Genomic DNA, 27,251 nt, shown 5'->3' on the forward strand with positions numbered 1-27,251 from the left:
CCCCTTCACATCAGAAGCCCCCTTTATATCAGAAGCCCCCCTTTATATTATCAGAAGCCCCCCTTTATATCAGAAGCCTCCCTTCATATCAGGAGCCCCCTTCATATCAGAAGCCCCCCAAGTTATCTAAAAATAAGGTATGAATTAGGGCTGCGAAAATGAACGATTAATTTCTCGATTAATCGTTAATCTTTTTGATCGATTAAAAATTTTTTTGATTGCTAATGAAAATACTCCCCTCTCCGTCGGCTTCCGGGAGTCTCGTCGGAGATCCGTCGACATCACGGACATCGACGTCACCGGACTCCTCCCCCCTTCCCTTCGTTAGCCGACGGAGCCACATTACCACGACAACAGGAACTTCCGTCCCGCGTCTGGGACGCCTCGGCCACCATCCTCGAGTAGACCGGCACTTCCGGCGCCTGTACTACGAAACTTCCACCCACATTGCGGGCACATCTCTCTGGCATCACCACTGCCCAGAAGGAACAATTGGCGTCCCCCTATACACCCTCTATACCAATGGACCGGACATCTTGACCCCCGGCACCAGCAGATGAGACCGTCACCTTTCCAGCCCCGCGCCGCTGCCTACCAGCACGCTGACAGGGTCAGCAAGCCGGACACTCCAATCAACACACAAGAAGCCACAAGACGACCTCCAATCAACCCCTTCCTGCACAGATCCCGGCGTCGATGACAGCACATCCATGAAAACCTCATGGCGAGTTACTACACGTTTTACACATGGTACATTCACCCATATTTCAACTGTTATCTCTTTCTCCTTTACTCCTTTGACACCCAACCGAGGATTGCCTCATATACATCCTGTATACCTCAAGCCTTTTCGGCCTCAACACCCCCCAAACTCTGAATACTATTGGTAGTAGCGCTTTAGACTTTGTTTTTGCTCTGTTTTTGTATCAGTTGGACACCCCGGTCCATACTTAATTGAAGCAGCACACCCTTCTTCCTTTTTTCCCCCTCCCCCCCAGTGCATAATTAATCGAAATTAATCGATTAAAAAAAAATTTGATTAATCGAACAGGAAAATTTTAATCAGTAACAGCCCTAGTATGAATGAAAACAAAAAAGTTTTATTCAAAAATGTCATTATCATGTTGGTGAGGAAACACTGACAGCAAAATATAAGCAGATTCAACTTTTAGCTCTTTGAAAACCATATACAGATTTTGGGCACTTAAAAAAACAGGCCTACATTTTTTTTTTTTTTATAAGAAGTTGGCAATCATGGCCTAGGACAAAGTGGAGGGACTAACCCTCTGACCAAGTCCCTCTTTTCTTCTCAGTTGTCCCTCTTTTCTTCTCAGTTGCCCCTCTTTTCTTCTCAGTTGTCCCTCTTTTCTTCTCAGTTGTCCCTCTTTTCTTCTCAGTTGTCCCTCTTTTTGATCTAATGTATAAAGAGAAAAAACAGTTACAAACCAGACGTATGATGGTGCACCAAATCTTTCATCCCCTCCTTAAATTATTACGTGTTTTATTTAGAAATACCAGTATAAAGAAAAAGTAGTGGTGGTAAAAAAAAGCGCTTGGCTTTAACCAATCATATTTCGTGTGCAACTTTCTCATTGTGCCTATAACTCTGGGAGCGGGGACGAGTGTCATGTCCCTATTTAATCTCTCTTTTTGCTGGGAGCCATTCTAGGACCTTTCGCATTCGGCGTGATGTCGGACTCAGTTTGGAGAAGTGAAGAGTTACAAAATTGTATTTTAACATAAATTTGAGGTATTACAAGCAAATACTTTCTTCCTTTTCCTTGAAGATGAACTCTTCATGAAAGGAAACCACTTGTGTTACAGTAATTGCTATAACATGTATAATTACTCCATAAGACACTTTAATCTGCAGCCAGCGGCAAGCTTCTGAACGTGCCAAAAAGTTTTAATTTTACTTCCTTGCAGCCACAGCAATATCAGGGACGATCTAAACACACTCCCTGGAATTCATGTAGATAGTCATAGACACTCTCTAGAATCCTGTCATGTCTTCACGCGACAAATGTTGGTGCCTGTGGCAGATTTATGTACCTGTTGTTGCATGGAGGCCGATGCTGCGGCCGGAGTGTTCATACTGGACATTGCACCCTCAGTACAGCTCAGTAATGCTGAGCTTGATAAAATCACAGGCTCGGTGTCACTGAGCTCCCCACCCGGCCGCTACGTCTGTCACATGGACCGAGGAGTTTTGTTGTTCGGTGGGTAGAGCCTGATGGGGATTTTTAGGCCTTGTGTGGACAGACGGCTGAGGGATGGTAAAGTCAGGCGGTTGATCCGCAGTTTTACCGCTTCCCACCGTGTCGTGCATCGTGATTGACTCTGGATTACATCGATGGAGCCATTTTTTTTTTTTAATTAAAGGAATAGTCAAAAATGTACTCTTTGTTTTTTACTCATTCACAAGGGGGCGGGGGGGCGGCATCTGGGTAAAGGGGTACCCTGATGAAAATAAGCCCCCCTGCACGCAAACCCCCCACAGGGTCAGGGTTGTGGGGAAGAGGCCCTTGTCCCCGTGCCGAGGGCGCGTGGCCTGGTAAGGCGCAGGGAGGGGGGGCGGTTGGCATTTTAGGGGGGGCCCCATGCCCCCCCCCCATTTTTGGGGGGTGGGGTTCCCCCCTAAAATTCCTATCAGACCTAAAATCCCATCCCTCGTTATCTCCCATTGTTCTCTGAGGGAGCTCAGAACAATGACATTCTGGCCAGGCTCCTGCTATGGCTGTCTGGAGCTCGTTAGCAGGGGAAGCACTGTGGTGTTGAGCAGACCGATTGTCTGGGAGGGGAGGGTGGATGTGATGGGATTATAATCTGATTTCATCACTTGCTGTATAAAAGTTTGTGCAGTTTCTCAATAAACCAAAGTTTGTTTCACCTACACTCGAGCCTCGACTAGTGACTGGGGAAACTGGGAGCTAAGGATCTTCAGGTTGCAATATCTACTGAGCAAGGAAGAAGACAGCGGCGGACATACTCATCCTGAGTACGGGGGTCCGTCACACCCATCTGGCTCAATATAGTTCTGCATCATTGGTTGCTATGCAGCCAACAGCATCCTATCAACCAATGACGCATCCCTGGCCTCATTCACCTACTGGCCGGGAAATTCCCCGGCCAACAGCTGAATATAAACAAAGGGGCGGGGATGCTGGCTGACATCACTGACCAAGAATGGCGATTGCCATATTTGGGTCATGACGTCAGCGAGCATTCGTGCCCCTTTGTTTATATTCAGCTGCCAACCAGGGAATCTCCTGGGCAGCAGATGAATGGGGCTGTAGATTGGTTGCGTGTCCGCCGGCATTCTAGCAACCAATGAGGCCCATTACAAATGTTTAGTAATGACAATCTACAAACACATACTTCTAGATCATTGCCGGCTTTGTATTCTTTGCATAGCTTATTTCTCTTTTCTTTCCAGGTCTTCTGACAGTGGCCATGTTTACTAAGGGCAGATTACTAGCTCTCCTTTTACTTCCTGCATTTCTGGCACATGTGGCTAGACATGTGACTAGGACATGTGACCATGCTAAGGTTACCACCTATTCTTCAAGTGAAACTTGAACACTAGTACCGCACTGTAAATTTTTGGGATCATTTTTTTTTCCAGGAGAGAGAGAAAAGAGAGACAACCAGGAGAGAGAGCGAGGCGAGACAGCCAGGAAAGAGAGAGGAGAGACAGCCAGGAAAGAGAGAGGAGAGACAGCCAGGAAAGAGAGAGGAGAGACAGCCATTGTAGAACTTGTTAAATGGGCCAAAGTATAAGTAAACGTCTGTCACAATTTCATCCATGAGAATATGTTTGGGTGACAATAAGGGAGGGAGGGGGAGAGAGAGAGGGAGAGAGAGAATGAACCATCAGAGCGCAGTCCTCAGGCATACTTACTAATGAGGGAACTTTCTGCAGCTGAGCGCCAGATCTATCCTGTACACGGCACACCGCTGTCTACAACCAGGAACACCAGGACCCCATGGTTGCCCCTGTCTGCTTGTCATCTTGTGTCCTGGTTCCTGCTGCCATGAATCCCGGACACAGCATTCGAAACCCGGACTGTCCGGGTGAATCCTGAACAGGTGGCAACCCTAGACCACGCACATCTTCTCAGGGGAGGAAAATACCTTTCCCTGAGATCTCGTGAGATGACAGATGAGATTTCCCAGCAATGCTCTGCTGATGACAAGGCAATCTGCTATAATTTGTCATAATGTACATAACTAGCCCGGAAAGGACTGTTTATCCAAAACAAGAGTGAAGCTGTATTTTGAAGCAGCTCATCCAGTTTGGACATATTAGAGACATTCTTTTGTGTTCTCATGAGAGCTGCATGGCGCCCAACTAGATCAGAGCCTTGCGCATGCACAGCGCTTTCTCCCTCCTGTTGCCGCGCTGAGCTCAGCCGTTGCCACAGGGGAGAGAGCGCCTTGCGCACGTTCAATGCTTTGAACAAGTACCACGCTCGCTGCTGTGAGCGTCCAAACTATGGATCGCCCTGGCAACAGGACAGGTAGGAACTATGCCGAGTACTGGGAATTACTTGGCAGGCTTCGGCGGGGGCGCAAATGGCCTACAGGTATGGAGGGTACATTAATGAAGATTTCTAAAGTGGCTTTATTGTTTCCAATTGGGGCTTGTTGACTGCACAGGCAATTTTTTTTAGGTGAAGTGACCCATTCATGTAATGAATGCAACATGTTATTCCAGTGCTACCTGATAAACAATAGTATACATATGCAATAAAAATCCTCTTGTTGATGGACCAGTTTTCTATTTCCCCAGCACTAGTTCTGGCTGCTGTGCCTGTCTGAACAACGGAGGGGAATTTATCAAAACTGGAGCAGACAGAATCCAGAGCAGTTCCCCATGGCAGCCAATCAGCTTCTATTTTTTCAAAGCTTAAAGGACAACTATGAGGTGAATGCTTTTCACTCACCTCATAGTTCTAGCCGACCTGTGACAATGAGACTGTCACAGGTCGGCTCAGTAGATCGGGAGGTGAGCGAACACATACCGGCGTTCGCTCACCTCTCGATCCTGTCACGGCTCTCTGCCGTGACAGGGGAGGGGCTGGATTCCCCCCTCCTTACTCCGATCCGCTAGCGCTGACTGGCGGAACGGACGGGGGAGGGTACAGCTGGCTCTGCCTCTAGATAGGCAGAGCCAGCTGTCAGTCACGCAGGTGGGCGGATCCCGGCACAATTGTCGGAATCCGTTTCAGATGCGGCGTCTCAGTATACCGCGAGCTACAACTCGCGGTATACTGAGCCTAGGGTGACGGGAGGATGCTAGTTTGTGCCCTCCCGTTACCCTAAGGAGAACTATGGGGAAAAATCCTTAACCCCATAGTTCTCCTTTAATTGAACAAACTGAAGAGAGAAGCTCCACATTCTATCAGCTCCAGTTTTGATTTCCCCCCTTAGTTAGGTTGACCATTCGTCCCCGATTTCCGGGGACAGTCCCCGGATTTAGGAGACCGTCCCCGGACAAATTATGTCCCCGGAAATCAGAGGTGTCCCGAGGCGGGGTGACCGGGTGATACCCCACAGTGGTGTAATCGAGTACGCGTGTGACGTCATCGCGCACACTCGTGAAGATGTCATGCACTGTACCTCTGTTATCTTGGTGATGGATGCCGGCAGAGAAAGGAGGGGACGTTCACCCGGCCTGATAAGGTATGCCGCCGGGTCTCCTCCTCTCTTGAGCAACTGTCGAGCTCTCGGTCCATGACTGAGTGCCTGATTTTTCAGGGGGGGTGACGCCAAAATGACTGTCAGTCATTTTAGTGTCACCCGTCCAATGCTGTCACCTGGGCAGCACCTCCCCGCGTGACACCACTGCTGGTCAGAATGCAATGTGTATGGTGACCCCCCACCAGCCTCTTTTTATGTGACCATGGCTATTCACTTGCAATGTGCTTTTGAACTTGTAAGGACATCTGACTACTCCAGGAGAGTCAATTCCTACCCCCCCTGCATTTAATAGCCGTCTTGTCTTTTGGGAATGTCTACTGTCTATCCACGGGTGTGTGCGGCCTATCCCAGCACCAGTCTCGCTGCACCTGTGACGGCCCAGAGAGGGTGAGGCTGGAGTCACGTCATTCTGACGCTGCAGCCTCTCCCCTATACATCCGTGGTTATTACAAGCACCCCACGTGTGGAATTGGGGTTTCCGGTAAGAAGTGCGGCAAGGCAACTAACTTTTTTCCCCCCCTAGACTGGACACAGGATGGGCGCCATGATGGAAGACAGCGGCATACAACTTCCCCTACGATCTAATGGCTTCCCGAACCGTACCGCTGTTTACTGTATATATACGCACGGACCTCAGCCTGGCTATCACTTAGGGTTGCCACCTTTTCTTGAAGCAAAACTCGAATACTGTTGCGGCGCAAGGACATTTTTTGGGGGAGAATGTGTTGTGGCTTATTCCTATGTAAATAGCATCACCCCTTCATATGTAAATATCACAGTTGAGACTATTTTTAGTGGGGGGCCAGTAGCCCCTATCTTAATTTTGGTTGCCCCTGTCTGCCTGACATCTTGTGGGCTTCTGCTGCCATGAAACCCGAACACAGCACTCAAATCCTGGACTGTCCAGGTGAATCCTGTACAGGTGGCAACCCTACTATCACTATGTGTCTTTGGGGTACTGACCTCTCCTTTGTTTTACATTAGATCACACCTAGACTCTCGCTCATGTGTGTGGCGATATGCTTCAGTCTCTAATGTATGATTGCGGTATGGGTTTACTTTGAACAATGGCGGGAGTATGACGTCATTGCGCCGTCACATGATCACAGCAGACTCTGGGATTGGTTTGTCTTCACATTTGCTGTATATATATTCTTGTGGCGACACCCTTATCGCTTGTTTTGCCTGATGAAGGGGATCCTGCGAGACCCCGAAACATTGCAATAAGTGTGTCATGCAGTGCTATGCTGCATATTCGTCAATAAATAGACCTAGTTGATTTGCTATTGGAGTGCCGGTGTCTATATATTTCTCCCTGTGATGATTGCCATCCGTCGGCAGCCGCAGCACCCATTCTACTACTTTGAAAACAGCGGTTCTGAGTGCGATGGGTTTATTGACTGTATTATGGATCCACCGACGAGCACAGCCTCCCGTCTCCCACGCTGTCAGAAGCTGCATGCAGCGTGTGCTGGTTACTATTTAAACCGGACCTGTTCCAGTTTTGATAAATTGCATATATAATTTGAGGAAAATATGCTAATAAAATAGATTTTTTTTACCATTTGCCAATAAATTAAAAGTCCCCGGATTTCATTTTAAAAATCTGGTCACCTTACCTCTAGTGTTGTTTACACAAATTGTTTATTATTCCTGTGTGTCAATAAAGTTCTGTTTAATTTTAAAAAAAAACCATTGTATCACATAATCGTGTGGGACAAAAATATGACGCACAGCTATTCCGGCCAATCAGAACCTCCCTGTCCGCCCGTGCAGCCTATCAACGCTGTCTTTTGTGAATTACACCGTCTTGCATCACGCAGCGAAGGCGGGACAAGCTCGTCCAATGAGTCTTTCAAGCTGTGACGTAAAGGTCGATCGGCCAATAGACTGCGCTTTTTGATCTCTCTTTTGCCCAATCGGCTGCTTGACGTCTCCCGTGACGCTCCTCCCGGTTCGGTTCCGGTTCTTTGGGTTGCCATGGCGGCGGCTGCTGGCAGCCCCGGGGCGGCTTATGAATGTAATATCTGCCTGGAGACGGCCCGGGAGCCGGTGGTCAGTGTGTGCGGCCATCTGTACTGGTAAGAGGACCTGCCTGTGCCGGCGATCTGAAGTCATATTGATGATGGGGTTCAGGGATGGCAACTTGTCTATGTGTGTGTACAGAATGGGGTCGTTGTTGGTCCACACACGTATCCACTTAATGCAATTTGATTGCAGAAACCAGAGACGTGTTTGGCCAATCTAGAGAGCTCGAGTCGATTTTGACTCCGCTGCACCTATCGGCTCAGGTGAATTTTTGCTTCAGGTGTCTTTCCTTGAAATCAATGGAAGTGCATCAACATGCATGTTAACACTTGCGAAAGATGCACCATAATGCATGTAAGTGCACCATGATGCGTGTTGCTATGCGCAGCGGCATGTGTTGACATCCAAAACAATGCATTGTAATGTGCAGCAACACATGGTAACGTGCGATGATGATGCATATTTCCAACCAATGTCTTCACTTTGTTTTCTTTAGAAAGCAGCCACAGCCAGAGTAGCATAGCCTGCTCCCTGCCAGCATGCTGTATAATGGCACCTTAGTGTGGTCTCTCTGCTCCCTGCTGATCAAAGAGCTCTGACTCAGCAGGGGGTGTATTAGACCTCTGCAGAGAGACCACTGCTTCCAAGGGTCCTTCTCTGCAGCATGCTGGCAGGGGACAGGCTTCTCTACCCAGGCTGCGGCTGCTTTCTAAAAAAAATGAACTGTACGACACTGAAGACCTTTTTTGTTTTGATACACCTGGAATGTATTCAGCAGATTTTAAAGCTGAAGGTTCAGTTAACACTGTTGCACAGTATCAATGCATGTTATGCTGTGTTGCTGTGTAAGGAAGCAGAGGTCTCTCTGCATAGGTGCCACGTAGAGGTGCTGAAGTAGAGCTAGTTGGCAAAGCTTGCGCTCCCTGCTGATTAGAGAGCGCTGCTTCTGGTTGGGGATTCAGGTAATGGATCAGTCAGAACTCAGGCCTTGCAGCTCTGGGCCTGTGGTTTCCACCCCCCTGGAATGCTATGGGGTCTCTTCATGGGTTTCCTTCCTGCAGCTGACACACTGAAAGGCTCAGCGGTTCCCACCTGAAAGGACTGGCTGTAGTGTGTGAGCCTAGGAGGGAGATTAGAGTGTGAGCTCCTACTGATGGGGATGCTTCTATGTAAGTGTGTGTGTGTGTGTGTGTGTATGTATACACACACACACACACACTTCATGAACGGTGGCCATATATAACGCACAGCTGCACCCCTGAAAATGCTGATCAGATATGAACCCTACTGACTGACACTTGGATTGCTGAAGCACCGTGTATCAGAAACACTGGATTTGTCTTCTCTTAAAATTCTTGATTCACCAAAATAGAATTTTTAGACCAAAACCGAAAATTTGTCAGGCCGAAACCAAAAATTTTTTTTTTTCCCCCAGCCTTTTTTAACATTTTTAAATTATTTATAATTAATTTTTTTTAACTTTCCTGTTTGGGGTCTTCGGGGAAATATCAGGGCTCTAAACAGACCCCTGATATTTCCCTTTTGAAATTGATAAATAGATTGAGAACACGGAGACCTAAGTCTCTTATTCTGCAGCCGCTGTTATAAAGGAACAGGAATCCTCTATACTGAGTGTTCCTGTTTATTCATAACATGAGGAGATAGTAAAAGTTACTATGCCCATAATCATGAATGAACAGGAGATGACGTAGAGCACTTCCTGTTCAGTCATAATTGTGGATATAGTAACCATACTCTGTCCTCCCAATTATTTACAAACACTCAGCGATCACTGACTGCTTGTACCTGCTCTCCATCCTGACTTCTCCGCCTGTCAAAGGAGGCCGGGCGGTGCGGGAGTAGAGCTCAGCCTCCTGTGACAGCTCTCCCCGCGCTGCCTCTCTCGTCCTCCTGAAAACTTCTGTCCTCCACGGCGGGCACCAGTCTGTGTCCCCTGCGAACTCTGTGGCCTCTGCCGATACAGGCGTGGAGAGCAGCAGCCATCCTATACCGTTTGACAGCTGTGAACCTGAAAATGCGCAGAGCTGAGCACCTCCATGTTCACAATCTGCAGGGGACATCGTTGAATTGATGTTCCTCAGTGTTCTACCATTCACCATCATGATAGTCTCTATTGTGGTCCTGGACTGTCTGGATTCAGGGCAGGACGTAGGAAGCGGCAGATTTAAATACACTTCAAATGCCGTTTCCATGTTAAAAAGTTTATATGGAAATGTAGTCATCGGATTTAGAAGCATGCGTGTGGTTTTTTAATCACGGAGGTGTCAGTGATCCCTGACATCTGTCAGATCTTTTGGGGTGATTACATTTCATTCTTTCAGTGTTCCTCAGGCAGTCTGATGGTTTGATAATACTGAGATCTCAGCAATCAGTACACATAGGCAGTACTGTGACCCGGGAACTCACATGCTGCGGGCAATAAACTGATAGTGTGATGACAGCTTCGAATTCAGGCACCAAGCCAGTCTGGGTTCTGAACTCTCTCACAGCATCGAGTATACATGAGCCGTAAATTCATATTGCATTGCATGGTACGTAGTAAAATCACCGGTGTATTGAACTGGCGCTTTGTGTAGACACCACCGCCCCATCCATGCATGGTACTCCATAGAAGATACTTATTTGTATACAGCAGCGGTGGACCAATGAATTCAGGATCCAGCAGGATTTTTTGTAGGAGCCGGCTCCATTGACAGCTAGGGAAAACCTGAAAAATCAGGTGGCGGCTGTAATTTTTAAGGGGCATTGGCTACCTGGCTTCTGGTTTGTCCAACCCTGGCTTATAGGACCTTTTTAGGTGCCAAATTGAAATATAAATGTCATAAACTATATCACAGCAAATAAAAGAAGCTTCTGGTGTGGGATCACTGGAGCTGTCTGATGTGTCGCTGCTCATGTGGGTACTACTACCAGAATCTTGGTATACACTAAGGCCTGGTTCACACCTACGTTCCTACGCACTGTAAAACGATCAACATGTGAAAACCAATAATTGCCTATGGGCATGGTTCCCACCTGGGCGTTTTACAGCGCGTAGGAATGCACTGCAAAACGCCCTACGCCCAAAGAAGTACAGGAGCTTCTTTGGGGCGTATTTGTCGCGCGTATCCATTAGGATACAGCCGGAAAGCCCTCGAAAACGTGTTTGTCGCACGTTTCTTTTACTGCAAATCGTTGTAAAAACGTGCGACAAACGCGCGTATTCCGTACGCCCAGGTGTGAACACAGCATCAGTGGCCAGATTATTATGACCACCTGACGTTTGTAGGCAAATTAGCTATAATTTTGTGCTGAAGTTGCTAGAGGGCCAGACCATTATAAATAGGGAAGCGGGTTGTTTACCACGACAGTAGAAGTGATTTGTTTGTGAAGATACGGGGAAACAACGCGATTTAACAGCCTTTGAACGCGGGATGATTGTTGGCGCTCGGAGCCATGGAGCGAGTATCAGCAAAACAGCAGAATTCGTTACATGTTCAAGAGCAGCTGTTGTTAAAGTGTTTAAAGACTGGACTGTCAGCCGAAAATCTGGGTCTGAACGTGCGAATTGTGGCCGTCAGCGACTAGTCAATGTTAGGGCAGAACGGAGAGTGGCAAGACTGGTACAAGACAACAGAACGGCAACAGTGCCGTGTCAGATTCCTCGCATCACCTTTCAACATCTCGTGGAGTCACGAGGCGGCCCAACGAAGTACTGATGGGGTGGTCATAATAATCTGGCCACTCAGTGTATATTCAATTGGGAACTTAAAGTGGCCCTTCAGACCCCTGAAATATCTTCCTCCCTGATTGGTAAAGATATCTGCGTTTGCTGAGCAGTGAGTGTTTGAGGGTATAAAGGCGATATATTGGTAAATACAGTTCTATAATATACCAACCATGGAAGGTTGTATATTGGTACATATAGTTGCATGGACCTGTATTCTTTTATGTGTTTTTAAGGATCATGGCAATAAAAGCTTCTTTATTATGATTTATATTAGTTTATATTACTTTGGCAACCTTAAACTTTTTATAGAATATTGTGCCATAATACAAGGGCTGGGAAACATAGGTGTGGGCAGAGCTGTGTGAAGCTGTACAGAGTCCTCCCTGGCCTGAGGTGTGTCTGGCACTGCCACGTGACTCATTGTACACCCGATTGTTTCTGCTGTAAATATTGTATGAAAGTCATCTTTTGGGAACAGGGTTTGTACCCTGCGGCCTCATCTTGTATCGGAGCAGTGTGCACAGCAAGTTTTTACAAAGCTTTTGCAACTTTTGAGAAGCTTTCTTCAAAACCTCTAAAGCGGTATTCTGAATCTTTTTATTATGGAGGGACCCCTAAGATAACTTTCAGGTCTTATGGAACCTCTACGAATAATTACTACCGTATTTGCCGGCGTATAAGACGACCCCCTACTTTTAAACCCCTTTTAAACTTTAGACGAACCCCTACTGTGTTAAAATATATATAGGTTTTGGGCTATACTCGTCGTATAAGACGAGTATAGCCCAAAATAATGTTTAAATGCACCCACTAACCTCCATGGCAGTATTCCCGAGTGTCGGTCGGGGGTTAATTTTCAGTACCATAAGCGGTAACCCCCGAGCCACACTCGGGATTACAGTCTCTTACCTTGTCCACGATCCCCTCTGTGTCCTCCGTCTTCCGCTGAGTCAATCACGGCAGGAATACAGGCTTTATATTCATTAATACAAAGCCTGTCGTGATTGGCTCAGCGCGGTATACTGTATGTAGCCGAAGCTACATACAGTATACTGTATCCTTCCGTATGTACCCGGCGTATAGGACGACCCCCGATTTTCGGGGGATGTTTTAAGGTCTCAAAACCCATCTTATACGCCGGCAAATACGGTATGTCTAAAGCTCATGGTACGTTAACGTGAATCGTAAGTTGCGGTATAAGAATAAATATTGGTGATCAGTGGGTGACGGTCCCCTTTACATTTATGGTCAATGGAGAAGGGCTTCCTTAGATTGATGATCAGTAGGAGAAGGTCCCCTTTACATTGGTGGTCAATTGGTCAATGGAGAAGGGCTTCCTTACATTGGTGATTAGTAGGAGAAGGTCCCCTTTACATTGGTGATCAGTAGAGAAGGGCTCCCTTAGATTGGTGATCAGTGGGAAAGGGTCCTCTTTACATTGGTGGTCAATGGAGAAGGGCTCCCTTATATTGGTGATCAGTAGAGAAGGGCTCCCTCAGATTGGTGATCAGTGGGAGAAGTTCCTCTTTACATTGGTGGTCAATAGAGAAGGGCTCCCTTATATTGGTGATCAGTGGGAGAACGTCCCCATTACATTGTTGGTCAATAGAGAAGGGCTCCCTTAGATTGGTGATCAGTGGGAGAAGTTCCTCTTTACATTGGTGGTCAATAGAGAAGGGCTCCCTCAGATTGGTGATCAGTGGGAAAGGGTCCTCTTTACATTGGTGATCAATAGAGAAGGGCTCCCTTATATTGGTGATCAGTGGGAGAACGTCCCATTACATTATTGGGGAATGGAGAAGGGCTTCCTTATATTGGTGATCAGTGGGAGAACGTCCCATTACATTATTGGGCAATGGAGAAGGGCTTCCTTATATTGGTGATCAGTGGGAGAACGTCCCATTACATTATTGGGCAATGGAGAAGGGCTTTCTTAGATTGGTGATCAGTGGGAGGAGGTCCCCCTCACGTTGGTTGGTGGTCAATGAAGAGCGGATTCTTTAAATTGGTGATCATGTTGGATTCAGAAGGAAGCCAAGGTGCCCATAAATGTTTTCAAGTTTCTTCTAACAATTCATTGATATTAAAGTGGACATTGAAATGCAGGGTTTGCTTATTCAATAATGGACCTCACCTCCATGCAACATCCCATATTTAACAACAAAATCCATGGAGGAAATTTACAAGAGAAATACAAACCTTACCCCCAGCTTCCACCCGCTGGGACTTGTCTGGCCCTTAGTTCTACAGTGTCACCTGTATGCTGCAGTATATTGCATCATTATAATATTATAGGAATAATGTCCATACTGATTGTTGTTTTTTCTTGTTTTGCAGCTGGCCGTGTCTGCATCAGGTATGTGACCTGTGTTTTGTACTTTGCTAATCTATAAAGTGATTATCGTCAGAACTACCTGGTGTCGCCTGTACATGTAGGAGGGAGACATTTTTTTTCAGGTTGTGCCATAATTCTGCTGAGTCATCTGCCATTATATGATTACACAACACATGTATATGTGACACAAGGCCGGTGTAGTGCATATTGTGCCTTATTCCACAGTAATATGACTAGTTCATAGGCCGTGTCCCTGGGAAAAATTGGGTCTTCTAGAGTTTTTTAGCTGCCACCTAAGGCTGGGCATACAATAATAGATTTTTTTTTTCATTCAGTCCAAGGGCCCGTTCACACTATCCAGTGCAAGCATGACTTTTTGAGATCGCACCAAACTAGAACTGAGGGTATTGCGGTACCATGTGTTCTGGTGCGGGCGACCACACTGTGGGTGGGAGGTGTGTCTGCGGTGCCATTGAAATTAATGACACCACCACGCTCCCTCCTGCCCCAGAATGCAGGGAGGGTTTGTGTAGGGTCTGGATAGTGTGAACGCTCCCTAAACCGTGTGTCTGAAGGAACCCCCATTCCCTCCCACTGTGCTATAATCAGCCGCTGCTGATTAGATGCAGGCATTATGTGGCCGAACATTTTCCAACCAGATCCTTAAACAAAAAGCAATTGAGAAGTCGACTTTTATCAAGAGGAGAGGTGCCAACAGGGCCACCCATGGCTTGAATTTTGCATGTTCTCTGGCATATGCAATGACATATACACTAGGGCTGCAACCAATTAATCGATTAATCCATAATAATCGATGATGAGAATAGTTGTCGACTATTCTCTTTATCGATTAGTTGGTTGGATTGCCTAGCTCTCTCCTCCATGCTGGGAGATGTTGTTTTATCAGCTCTGTGTCCCCTCCGATCAGATGGCACAGTAAGTAGTGGGCGGGTGCAATAGTCAGCCTGCTATTGCTATTAGAAATGGCCAATAACAGGCTGGCTATTGCACCCGCCCACTACCTGCTGCCGTCTGTGGAATCTTGCCACTGGCCGCTGTCATTCCCTGGCTGAGGCTATTCCAACGCTGTGTGCTTACAATACAATTATTAATTTTAATGACACCCCAAATGCGCCGCCCACACTGGAATGTGCGGTGCCACAATGCTGTGCGTTCCGTTGCAGTGCAATTGCAAAAAATTGTGCAATTGTGTAATTTTTATGTTTGTAACACTCCATTTGTGTCCTTTTATTTTTATTTAATTTTTTTTAAATCTGATTTAATCAGAAAAATAATTGGCCACATAACTGATGATGAAAATATTCATTAGTTGCAACCCTAATATACACTTTCAGGGCTTGTTCACACCATGTCCGGATCATGTTCAGACCAGAACAGTTTGTTCCCGGACCAAAAAAAACATTGTAATGTATACCTAAGGTATTTCTGTGCTCTGTTAACGCACTCCGCTCTGGACCAGACACAAAAAAAAATACTGCTTGTCTCATTTTATCTGGTCTGGATGGCACTGGACCGCACTTGAAAGCCCATTTTAACCTAAAAAAACAAAAACGTGTCAAAACGCAATGCACCGTGTTCCAGATCTGGTCTAGAAAATGTTGTGAACTGGGTCTAAAGGCTAATTCCACATTTTTGACAATGTTCCTGCTACACCCAAACTGCCCCTCCTTCCCTTTCCTGAATTGCGGAGTGCATCTTCCAGGAGAATTCTGTGATTATTCGGGACAAGTAGAAATTCTTCGTAGATGATGTGGCTGTTCCTGGCTCCGTCCACACACACACGCATTATCTAGTTGGGGTTTTTTTTCAGACAAGGATTTATACATGTCCCATCTGTACTGTGGCAGAGGAACTAATGTGGAGCGCACTGGCAGTCCCTCCTCTCTGCTCTGTAGTCCAGCTTCACTTCCTCCAGCCCCATAACAGCAAGTCTGGACCTCCATATGAACCTGAGGCTGGGGGAGAACATTACAAATGCCTGTGCAAGTCCAATACTTCCATTTAGTTTTGAATGCCGAAGACCCCTATGGAGGTTGGAATGGAAAGAAAGCGGTGGTGATATCTCTACTTTACAGCGGTGTTTGGTGGCGCGGGCTGCAGAAAAGGGAAAAGGACAGGTGCTGCGTGTGATTAGTACGCAGCCCCTGTCCTTTTCTATGGGACTGCGCGTCTGTACGCCGCCCTACGCTAACCTCAAGTGCAGGTCCATACGGGTGCGGGTGTCCCGGCTCGGACGCTGTCAGCGTACGAGTACAGGCACCCGCACGGACATGCGGGGCGGGTGAGCATAGGGTGGTGTATGGCCGCATAGTCCCATAGAGAAAGATAGGGGCTGGGTACTAATCACACGCAGCACCTGTCCGTCCCGGGAGCTGCCCGATACGGCCGTGCACGCAGCATGGAGATGTAGGTGCCGGCCGTTTCCCGTGTGAATGAGGCCAAAGGCAGCACTGGGCAATTCCAGCCCACCAGCTTTGCTTTAATTACAAATCCCTCTGCCTCTTGGAGTCATCCCTGTGGCTGTCAGTCGTGCAATGCCTCATGGGACTTGTAGTTCCACAACAGCCGGAAAGCTAGAGTTGCCCACCCCTGCACTAAGGCAATGTGCAAGTGTTGCAACACGCTGCAAATCACCATAGCACGTTGCAGTAAAAATGTAGTGACACATCGGATTTTTAAGATGTTGTGTTGCATCAGAAGCCCAATGGTTTTTTCGACAATAAGTTTTTATTAAGATTTTGCTCAACCTAAGACACAAATGCAGCATAAATATTGCCATTCCAATATACAATATTCAAGACATTCAAACGCTTATATAGAGAGCTAGTTGTACATGAGACAAAACGCAGTTTAGACGCATAGTGTAAGAACAAAACAGTTAGGTAAACTGCAGAATAAACAGCAGGCACTAGGCCTATATCATCTTGATATTCGGTCACATAGCTCTTCAGTAACATGCCTTGAACCAACATGCAGTGTTCAGTGTGTCTAGGTCTGATGGGGATTTGAGGGGTAAGAAGGAGGGGAATAGGCATTCCACAAGGGGGGTAGGGAGGGGTAAAACAGAAAAGAATACAAACAACCAGATATCTAGAATAGTAGGTTACTTTTCTATCAATCTAAGCAAACTGGTTACACGGATAAGATTGGTTATCAATAGTGAGTATAGGCATACACTAGGAGGCTATAAGAAGGTATACGATTGGGGTACATAGTCTTACAGAGAAGTTTAAGCAAGATCCCAACACCGCACAATTTGGCAAAACAGTTGTGGTACACCTACCATCTTGTATCCAACACTCCCACTTTCCAAGAAACATACATTCCTTAAAGGAGGACTATGGGGTCAAGTCTTTCCCCCATAGTTCTCCTTAGGGTAACGGGAGGACACAAACTAGCGTCCTCCCATCACCCTAGGCTCAGTATACCGCGAGCTGTACCCGCCCCCTCCCCGTCCGTTCCGCCAGTCAGCGCTGGCGGATCGGAGGGGGGAATCCAGCCCCTCCCCTGTCACGGCAGAGAGCCGTGACAGGATCGAGAGGTGAGCGAATGCCGGTATGTGTTCACTCACCTCCCGATCTACTGAGCTGACCTGTGACAGTCTCATTGTCACAGGTCGGCTAGAACTATGAGGTGAGTGAAAAGCAAAGCACTCACCTCATAGTTCTCCTTTTAAGGCCCGGTTCACACCTGGGCGTTTTGTAGCGCGTTCCTACGCTCTGCAAAATGCTCAAACACCGAAATCCCATTATTTCCTATGGGTATGGTTCACACCTGGGCGTATTACAGGCCGCATGAACGCGCTACAAAACGCCCTACGCCCAAAGAAGTAAAGGAGCTTCTTTGGGGCGTTTTTGTCGCGCGTTTCCATTGGAATACAGCCAAGTAGCCCTCGGAAACGTGCGTTTTTACCGCGAATCGCGCGACACACACGCATATTCGATACGCCTAGGTGTGAACCCCGCCTAAGGTGTGCTTTAGCAAAGAGGTACTCGAAATGGGCATGGTATTAATAATGTCAATCACCATATTTAATGTAGGAATCGTCTGTTGTTTCCAGAGTCGGGCTATGGCCAGTCTTGCTGCAATAAATGTACGTGTCGCAAAGACACGAGAGGGAAGAGGCCAGTCAGTAAGCCCCACTCCCAGCAAAGCCATTTGCGGGTTGGCCCTGCAAGGAATGAAAGTAACCGCTTGAACAAATTGAAAAACAGAGGCTCAGTATTGTTGGAGCAAAGGGCACTGCCACCAAATATGAGGCAGTGTACCCCTCTGACCACACTGTCTCCAACAGAAGGAAGAGGTAGATGGGAAGGAAGACCAATGGTTTAAATGTGCGACATGTAGTAGCCCACAGCAGCCAAACAAGTCGGGTTGGAAGTCATGTTTGTGTTTTGTTGTTGCAGAATAAGCCTGAGTGTCCTGGAACAATGATAAGCCCGGGGGCGGCTCAGGTCACATAGTCGCTGCCTTCAGCATACAGCTATTTCTTTTCTGGGTTCCTGGAGGACAAACCCAGCCCATAGTGATCTGTTCGGAGGATCCTATTGGTGGATTGGGAAACGTCAGTGTTGACACTTGTACATGGAGACACCTTGCACATGTACACAGAGACCTGCCACGTCAAGCATTGCTTAGTGTCTGCATTCAGTTTGAGGTCATGCTACATCAAGTGTTCAGGCAGTAGAAGCAAAGGTCACACAGAGGTTTGAAATGTGCATTTAAGGATTAGCATACAAAGGCATTTTGCTGCTTAAATGCATTTGTGAAATATTTTAAAGGATCTAGAATGTGGGGTTTGAATAGGTTTTTATATAGAAGTGTCAACTTGTGTTTTTAGGTATTTTTTTGTCATGCGTTGGGGTATATTTTTTCTAAATGCAGCATATGTTATGGCAGCTTCACGCATACTTATACACGTCTTATACTTGCATATATTATATACATTAGCTAAAAAAAAATGACCCCTTCTGGTCTTGCTGAGAGATCGAGGGCCGTGGTGTCCCAAAGAAGGCGCCCCCTCTACATCCTCTGCTCTCAAAGAGAGGGTAGCCCTCTTCGGACTTCCAGTAAAGAAACGTATTTCTGTCTTGATATGTTCCCTTTTAAATGGGCCTGTCAGCCATTGAAAAAGAAATGGAAGACCTGCCATAGAGCAGACACCACAAGCTTTTTGCTTTCCTATCTATAAAACAGCGGTAAAAGCTTTTAATGTGTCGCCTATGGCCAATTTTGGGCATGGTAATTTTTTGGGATTTTCCGGGTGCGCGCAATTTTAAAGCATGGCATGTTTGGTGTCTATTTACCCGACGTGACCCCGTCTTTTATATTTTACCAAAAATATGGGTGATAAATGGGTGTGGTTACTGGGGGTGTGGCCAATTAAGGGTGTGGTCACTGAGGGGCGCTGTAAAGCTTTCTCGCACAGGGCGCCTAAAGGCCTAAGGCCGGCCCTGACTACACCGACCTCTGGAAGTGATCTGGCAGCATCTCGGCTTCCAGTGTTTAAATGGGCCCGCTGTCAGCAACGTATGGCATAGGTCGGTAGCAGCATAAGGGTTAAAGGGGAACGTTACTTCTTCTATAGGTGGGGGAGAGGACTATTGCCATTGCTTGCACAGCATACGTGCACACTTATCTCTAAAGGTCCCCACACACCTTACGATAATTGCGGGAAATCCCGCGATCATACGATTATCGTAAGGTGTGTGGAAGCCGTGCGACCTCTACTACTGTAAGGTCGCACGACTTTTAACTTACGGACATGTTCGAAAACCCGCCGAGCATCGTACGATGTCCGTACGATAACAGCCGTACGGGCCGGTGTGCGCAAGCGCACGCTGCCCGTTCGGCATTGCAGTCATCGGAAGCTCGCCCCTCAGGGGGCTTGGCTTGCGATCATCGCAAGTACGATCTGCCTATGCAAGATAGGCAGATCGTACGTTTTTTTAAGTACCTTACAACCATCGCAAGACAAAAGTCTTGCGATGGTTGGAAGGTGTGTGCCCAGCCTCAGACGGACATCTGCTATGGATCTGATTCCACAATAGGTGATACATTGTACATGTATAGTGACTGAAATATTTTCTCTGCTATAAGGTGTGTGCCCAGCCTTAGAATGAGCACCTTCTGCGATCCCCCTTGTTACTGTCACCGCTGCTGACCTCCTCCTCCTCCTGCTTTTTGGCAGCCAATAATGATGCACCTCCTGCACATGCTCACTGGGGTTACATAGTCTTGGCACCTGGTCTTATACCCAGCACCTTACTGATGTCGGGAATAAATTGACGGTGTACTCAGCACTGAACAAGAGGAAGACTTTATATGGTGGAAGAGAATTTGCAAGACTCTTTTGCCAGAAATTCTACCTCCTAGCAATATTTTATTGTTTTACTTCCGTTCTGCTTCAAAAGAGAACTAGGGGGTAAGTGTTTTTCCCCATAGTTCTCTTTAGGGTCACAGGAGGACATATACTAACCTCCTACCGTGACCCAAAGCTCAGTATATAGCGGGCTATTGCCGGCCATATACCAAGAGCGCCAGAGCTGGGATGGATCCCGACAATAACTGTCGAGATCCACCCAGCTGCGTGAGTGACAGCTGGCTCTGCCTATCTAGAGGTAGAGCCAGCTGTACCCGCCCCCTCCCTCGTCTGTTCCTCCACTCTGCACTGGAGGATCGGAGAGGGGAATCCCTGCGGGTAGCGGTGACTGACAGTCACTGATCAGTGCAGGGAGACGATCGGGAAGTGAGCGGATCGGCGGCAAGTTTCTGCTCACTTGCTGATCAATAGAGCCGACCTGTGACAGCTTGTTTGTCACAGGTCGGCTCTAACAATGAGGATGAGTGGAAAGTTCTCATTTAAGGTAAGAAAGGCAATAGCTGATTGTTTGTTATACCAACTCAGTATTCTTGTTGTTTATGTTACAAGCTTGGAGATTAAAAAACAAAAAAAAAACAATGCGTATCCAGCGAAGCCCATTCTGATGGGTGTTTGTCCCCTTACAAGACTGGCGGTGGAAAGGTCACTGTGTCAGAGAATAATATTGCACAAGCTCTGAGATGTCTGAGTCATGACCTGATAATGAAACGCACTGGCAAGCAGAACCCTTACCCATATTCAAAGCCTGACATCTTCAGAACTTGTTTTGTAAATGCTTTGATTTATTATTATTATTATTATTATTATTATTCTATGTATGTACTTGTCTCATTTCCTGCTTTTAGTGGTTCGAAACGCGGCCAGAGCGCCAGGAATGTCCGGTATGTAAAGCAGGCATCAGCCGAGAGAATGTCATCCCAATATATGGCAGAGGAGACGCCAGCCAGCAAGACCCCAGGTGACATAGACAAAAGGGAGCTATGAGCTTGTCCTCCTCCTGAAGGATGACACAGACAGAAGGGAGCTATGGGTCTGTCCTTCTCCTGCAGGGTGACACAGACAGAAGGGAGCTATGAGCCTGTCCTCCTCCTGCAGGGTGACACAGACAGGAGGGAGGTTTGAGTCTGTCCTCCTCCTGCAGGGTGACACAGACAGAAGGGAGCTATGAGCCTGTCCTCCTCCTGCAGGGTGACACAGACAGGAGGGAGGTTTGAGTCTGTCCTTCTCCTGCAGGGTGACACAGACAGAAGGGAGCTCAGAGTCTGTCCTCCTCCTGCAGGGTGACACAGACAGGAGGGAGGTTTGAGTCTGTCCTTCTCCTGCAGGGTGACACAGACAGAAGGGAGCTATGAGCCTGTCCTTCTCCTGCAGGGTGACACAGACAGAAGGGAGCTCAGAGTCTGTCCTCCTCCTGCAGGGTGACACAGACAGGAGGGAGGTTTGAGTCTGTCCTTCTCCTGCAGGGTGACACAGACAGAAGGGAGCTCAGAGTCTGTCCTCCTCCTGCAGGGTGACACAGACAGGAGGGAGGTTTGAGTCTGTCCTTCTCCTGCAGGGTGACACAGACAGAAGGGAGCTATGAGCCTGTCCTTCTCCTGCAGGGTGACACAGACAGAAGGGAGCTCAGAGTCTGTCCTCCTCCTGCAGGGTGACACAGACAGGAGGGAGGTTTGAGTCTGTCCTCCTCCTGCAGGGTGACACAGACAGAAGGGAGCTATGAGCCTGTCTGCCTCCTCCTGCAGGGTGACACGGACAGAAGGGAGGTTTGGGTCTGTCCCTCCTCCTGCAGGGTGACACAGACAGAAGAGAGCTGTATGAGACTTGTATTGTGTCAAATTGTTATTTTCGCCTTTTTCTCAGGTTGAAGACCCCTCCAAGACCTCAAGGACAGAGACCAGAACCAGAGAACAGAGGGGTAGGTTGTTATTGGTAGATCCTCCATTTAACTTTCTTCGTGTGTGTGTTTTCCTAATCTGTGTATATTGCTTGTGTGTCCTCACTGGATGTAGACCAGCATCTCCTTTTACTTTAAATTCAGAAACCATCCAGAAACGTTTACACATAAATGCTGTGGTTGGTAAGAGCCATTAGTCCTTCAGATAAAGAATCCATACCGGCTTGTAGACACAAGGTGGCGCTGTTGTTGCTGTGATAGGAAATGCAGCTTGGAAAACAAAATGTGATAACTGCACTTGTCTCCTCTGTGCAGAGCGGATTTTGGTGACATGAGTTGGAACTATAAGTCCCAGTTTGCCCTGTCATCCGACTGCAATCGTATTTAGATCAAGTGCCTTTGCCCTAGTCATTTAATGCTGTTAGCCCATCACGTGACGGTATGATGGGCTTGATTCTGCTTGACGCCACATGCATTCTACGCTCTCATCTGCTTACTCCAACATTTGCTTACTGAACTGGTGCAGATTTATAGCTCACAAATTTCAGTGAATGAGGTTGAATCAAGGCACATCAATACTCCTGAATGCCACCTTCATCCTATGAATATATGTCCCTCTGACAGTAAGATGTTAGTCCATGAACCCATCGCACTCACCGCTTTTCGCCATGCAAAATAGATGGGTGCTGCGGTGACAACGGATGGCAGCCGTTCTCAAGTAGGAATAGTAATATGGACACCGGCACTCCACAATGCTGTAAGATGCGTCTCTTTAATGACGGATATGCAGCATATCACATGTATTGCAACGTTTCGGGGTCTCTGCCTGAAGAAGGGGATCCTGCGAGATCCCGAAACGTTGCACTATATGCTGCATATCCGTCATTAAAGAGACGCATCTTACAGCATTGTGGAGTGCCAGTGTCCATATTACTATTCTGACAGTAAGATGTCTTGCCTCTTTTTCAAAAAGTTTTTCTTCCCATTTAAAGCAACTCTGCCACTAAAATAAAACAGTTAACAAAATAAATGCCTGCTACCTGAAGACTCTTCAGAAACGGCCAATGCCGGGAGTGTGAGTCTACTATGTTCCCTGCTGCACTCAGTGATCCCTCTCGCTGAGCCCATGTCACTACTGTGGCCCATATTTTTATGGGGGTCAGCAGGAGGATCCATTGAGTTCAGTGGGGGACACAGGAGATCGACACTCCTGGAAGTGGCTGAAGCTGGCACCTTTGGAATCCTTTTGGCATTTACTTTTTATAACCCTACTCCCACCCTCCATGCATTTCATTGCTAAATCTTACACGTGCACAGACTAAAGCATTTCTGGACCGATATACATTTTATGCATATTTTCTTGATGCGTTTTTCCATTTAAATCAACGGAAACCCATCTCAACATATGCATTAAAGGAGAACTATGGGGTCAGGGCTTTTCCCCATAGTTCTCCTTAGGGTAACGGGAGGACACAAACTAGCGCCCTCCCGTCACCCTAAGCTCAGTATACCGCGAGCTACAGCTCGCGGTATACTGAGACGCCGCAGTCGGAGCGGATCCCGACATCGATGTCGAGATCCGCCTAGCTGCGTGAGTGACAGCTGGCTCTGCCTATCTAGAGGCAGAGCCAGCCGTTAAGGGTATTGGAGGGTTTGGGGTTTGGAGGGTATGAATCCTGTATACAAGGATCACGGATCATTTTCTTGAGCACAGTCCACTTTAACAATTCTATCTGAGCGACAGAGTCACTTTCAGATCTAAAAACATTCTGTTAGTTTAAGACATTGGACAGAACACCATTTATAAGATTTGAGGTTCAAAATATGACCGGCTTCTAGAACTCTATAGAACCTAAATGGTAAAACAAGCGGTTATGATGCTGGCTCTAATGCTAGGCTCTGCTCACTAAGCGGCACTGCATTGCTGTCAGTAACCTCCGCTTGTATTAGTAGCCCTGATCTGCCTCTAAGGGGGTATCTTGTCTCTTTCCTAGACTGCAGCTTATTGCTTTGAATGCATTGTGATTGTGATGCCCCAGATTGATAACTGTAATATTCTCTGTACACAGGGCGTTCCAGGGTTCACAGACACCGGCTTCCACATGTCTTTTGGCATCGGAGCTTTCCCTTTTGGCTTTTTTACTACAGTCTTTAACACTAATGACTTCCAGTCAGCACCACGTGTAGGTAAGTACACCTATAGCCGAGCCACCAACATGGCAGAGGGTGTGTTTAATTGCTGTACAGACACTGCTACTCTCACACAGGTCCTTCTGCACAGGTTTATACTGGTGCTAGGGAGTAGTAAAACGTCTGAACAGTTAGGCCTCTTTCACATGGGCGCCGTCCATTCCATCTCAGCAGGGCGTCCTAGACAAATCGCCTGCTGAGTCGGATCAGAACAGAGATTAATGTCACATATATGACATCCATGTCTGTTTTGATTTGTTTCCCTACATCTTGGGATGAAGGGAACAATGGACCTATGTATTTCACTGTGGTTCAGGGGTAGCCAAACTCTGGCCCTCCAGCTGTGGTGGAACTACAAATCCCACAAGGCATTGCAAGGTTCTCACAGACATGACTCCTGGAGAGAGATGCATCATGAGATTTATAGTTTCACCACAGCTGGAGGGCCGGAGTTTGGCTACCCCTGCTGTGGTTGGTCAGATGTGAACCTACCTACAGTATATCCACCCGCTTCTGTTCAGGTCAGTGAAAGTGAATCTTGACGCAAACCTTTTGCTTCCTGTCCAGTGGACCTGGAAGTGGGTGGATGTAGGCGGGAGCACATTCAATTTCATCCATTGCAATCCATTGTTGGTCCGTATATTTGTGTACATACTGTGATGACCTAACCTCTCTGGCATTTTAATTGCATTTAAAAGGAGACAGTAGCCAAACTTTTTTTTGGCTTTAGTTCTCTTTTGGGTCACAAGAGGACATTTACTAATGTCCTCCCGTGACCCAAACTCAGCATATAGCGGGCTACTGGCTGTACACAGCATAATATTGTGGGGATCCACCCCGCTGCCTCATTGACAGCTGGTTCTGCCTCTCTAGAGTGTTCTATCAAAGTTTGTGACTGCGTTAGAATGTGTAACCGGTGCCGTGGTCACACATTTTAACGTAATCCCGCCCAGTTTTTCGGCGGTGGAATATGTGACCGGCAAAAGGTGAAGAATTCAAACGCTTTCTCAGCTGTTCCACGGCAGATCGGCATCGCAGATCGTATTTGCAGGAGAACTGATGTGCCCTGGAACAGCTGATCGGTCCTAAAATGTCACTTCTATCCGACTCTGTGGAATGTCAGATCGCACTCGGATATAAGTGACATTTTAGGCCGATCAGCTGTTCCAGGGCAGATCGGTTCTCCTGCACATACCATCTGCGATGACGATCTGCCCTGGGACAGCTGAGAAAGCATTGGAATTCTTCATCTTTTGCCGGTCACATATTCCACCACCTAAAAAGTGGGCGTGATCACGTTAAAATGTGTAACCACGTAACCGGTCACAAATTCCAACCCAGTCACAATCTTTGATAGAACACCAGAGCCAGCTTTGCCCGTCCCCGCTCCCTCCAATAAGCACTGGAAGAACAGAGAGAGGGGAGGGAGTAATCCCTGCGGGGACAGCGACTGACAGTCCTTTCTCTCTGCAGGGAGAAGCTGTGATCTGAGCGATCAGTGGTTTATCGTTCAGTTCTTCAGCTATAGAGCCGACGATTTAAAATAAATAATGAACCTGTCCTTTTAATATTGTTTTGTGGGTAGTGAGAAATGTCTGGTCAGTATGAGGTGCTTCTCACAACATGCATGCTCTTGTGTTCTGGTGACCAGCAAACTCCCAGCTTCCGTCAGTGGCAAACCCCCAATTCCCAGAAAGATTCTCCGGATACAAAACCATCAACTTTTTTCTACTATTAAATTCTTATTATTTGTTTTATTTATTACATGTATTTATATAGTGCTGAGAGTTTACCAATCGCTTTACATTCTGCACATTCACACCATTCAGAAGCATAGATGATTTCCAGTGTCCGATTGTTGATTTTTAGTTTCATCCTCTTTCTTGGTCTCTGTTCTTTTGTAGATACCGGCCTCCCCCAGGGCAGGATGTTTGGGTTACCCGACTCTCTGTTCCTCATCATTGCTGCCTTCTTCTTTCTATGGTTAATCAGCGTGTGAAGCCCGGGAGCGACTTTCCGACTCGCCCAGCTGTAAAGCCTTAGCCGTCAACAAGTACATCATCCATCTGAGACGCCGCTGAGCCAGCGGCCATCCTCCCCCCTGTAAACACTCCCTCAGGTCCGAGCGGTTTTTACTCCATCTATCCCCCCCACTCCAAATCCATCTTATCTTTTTCTACTGCACTTTAACATGATCCACTCCAGTGACGAGTCGCGTTTTGTAACCGTTACCTTTTTATTTGAAGATTTGTAAGTAGCCCCTCCCCTTCCTGTTTTTTTGCACATTGTAAAAGTTTGAGATGAAACATCGAGGAGATCCGGGATAACAGTTTGTGGACACTTAATATGATTCATTTCTGAAATGGTGGATGTACCACGGCTTCTTCCACTTCTGGGAGTATCACATTTTTTTGTTTTTAAGGATCGGTGTAGGCCACCCAGCCCCCACCCCGGTTGTAGGGCTGCTAATGAGCACATTGAGTAGCAGCAAAATAAAATGGTGATTAAATGGGAGGTGTGATGGACAATGTTACTTGGTTCTCCTACTTAAAGCGGACCTTCCCCTCCCCCCTCCTTATACGACACTGCCACTGGTAATGAGTTTAGTATAGTAAAATAAAAACATTATTATTATTATTATTGCTTGCCTCATTTCTTTTGAATGGTTCCCATATTCTAATGCTCTAGTCCACCCCCCACATGGAAACGCACATCACCATTTTAATACTAGAGGTCATCGGTGACCCATGTTCTTCCACATTTCCTGTGCTGGCCAATCAATGATGTCTGTGCCAGATCATGAAAAATCAGATTTTGCAGTTTACACATGAGATTTCCCTGAATAGTACTGGTGATGCAGCCTTTCCAGAGAGCAGCTGGAAGGCCAGGGATACGTCAGCAGTGCCTAGGACACCAGGAAGTACGATAAAACTAAGTGCACATAACAATCTTTATGTTTACATATACA

The 27,251-nt window shown here is 47.0% G+C and overlaps 1 protein-coding gene and 1 long non-coding RNA gene across 2 annotated transcripts; one reads left to right on the plus strand and one right to left on the minus strand.

The window, feature by feature from the left end:
- Positions 1-1,661: 1,661 nt before the first annotated feature.
- On the minus strand, positions 1,662-26,890 carry LOC108786528. Its single transcript, XR_001941208.1, has 4 exons — positions 26,733-26,890; positions 19,966-19,973; positions 5,720-5,728; positions 1,662-1,672 (listed from the first exon to the last, which is right to left on the minus strand). It is a non-coding gene; the product is annotated as an uncharacterized LOC108786528 (long non-coding RNA).
- Positions 7,621-26,395, plus strand: RNF5 (ring finger protein 5). The gene is made up of 6 exons (XM_018555845.1): positions 7,621-7,784; positions 13,799-13,817; positions 21,045-21,157; positions 22,060-22,114; positions 24,163-24,280; positions 26,188-26,395. Exons 1-6 carry the CDS (start codon positions 7,684-7,686, stop codon positions 26,280-26,282), a joined length of 501 nt encoding a protein of 166 aa, XP_018411347.1. The 5' UTR covers positions 7,621-7,683; the 3' UTR covers positions 26,283-26,395.
- Positions 26,891-27,251: the final 361 nt, after the last annotated feature.

The sequence above is a fragment of the Nanorana parkeri genome, unplaced genomic scaffold (assembly GCF_000935625.1).
Source record: "Nanorana parkeri isolate BGI_ZX_2015 unplaced genomic scaffold, ASM93562v1 scaffold215, whole genome shotgun sequence".
NCBI classification, from domain to species: Eukaryota; Metazoa; Chordata; class Amphibia; order Anura; family Dicroglossidae; genus Nanorana; species Nanorana parkeri.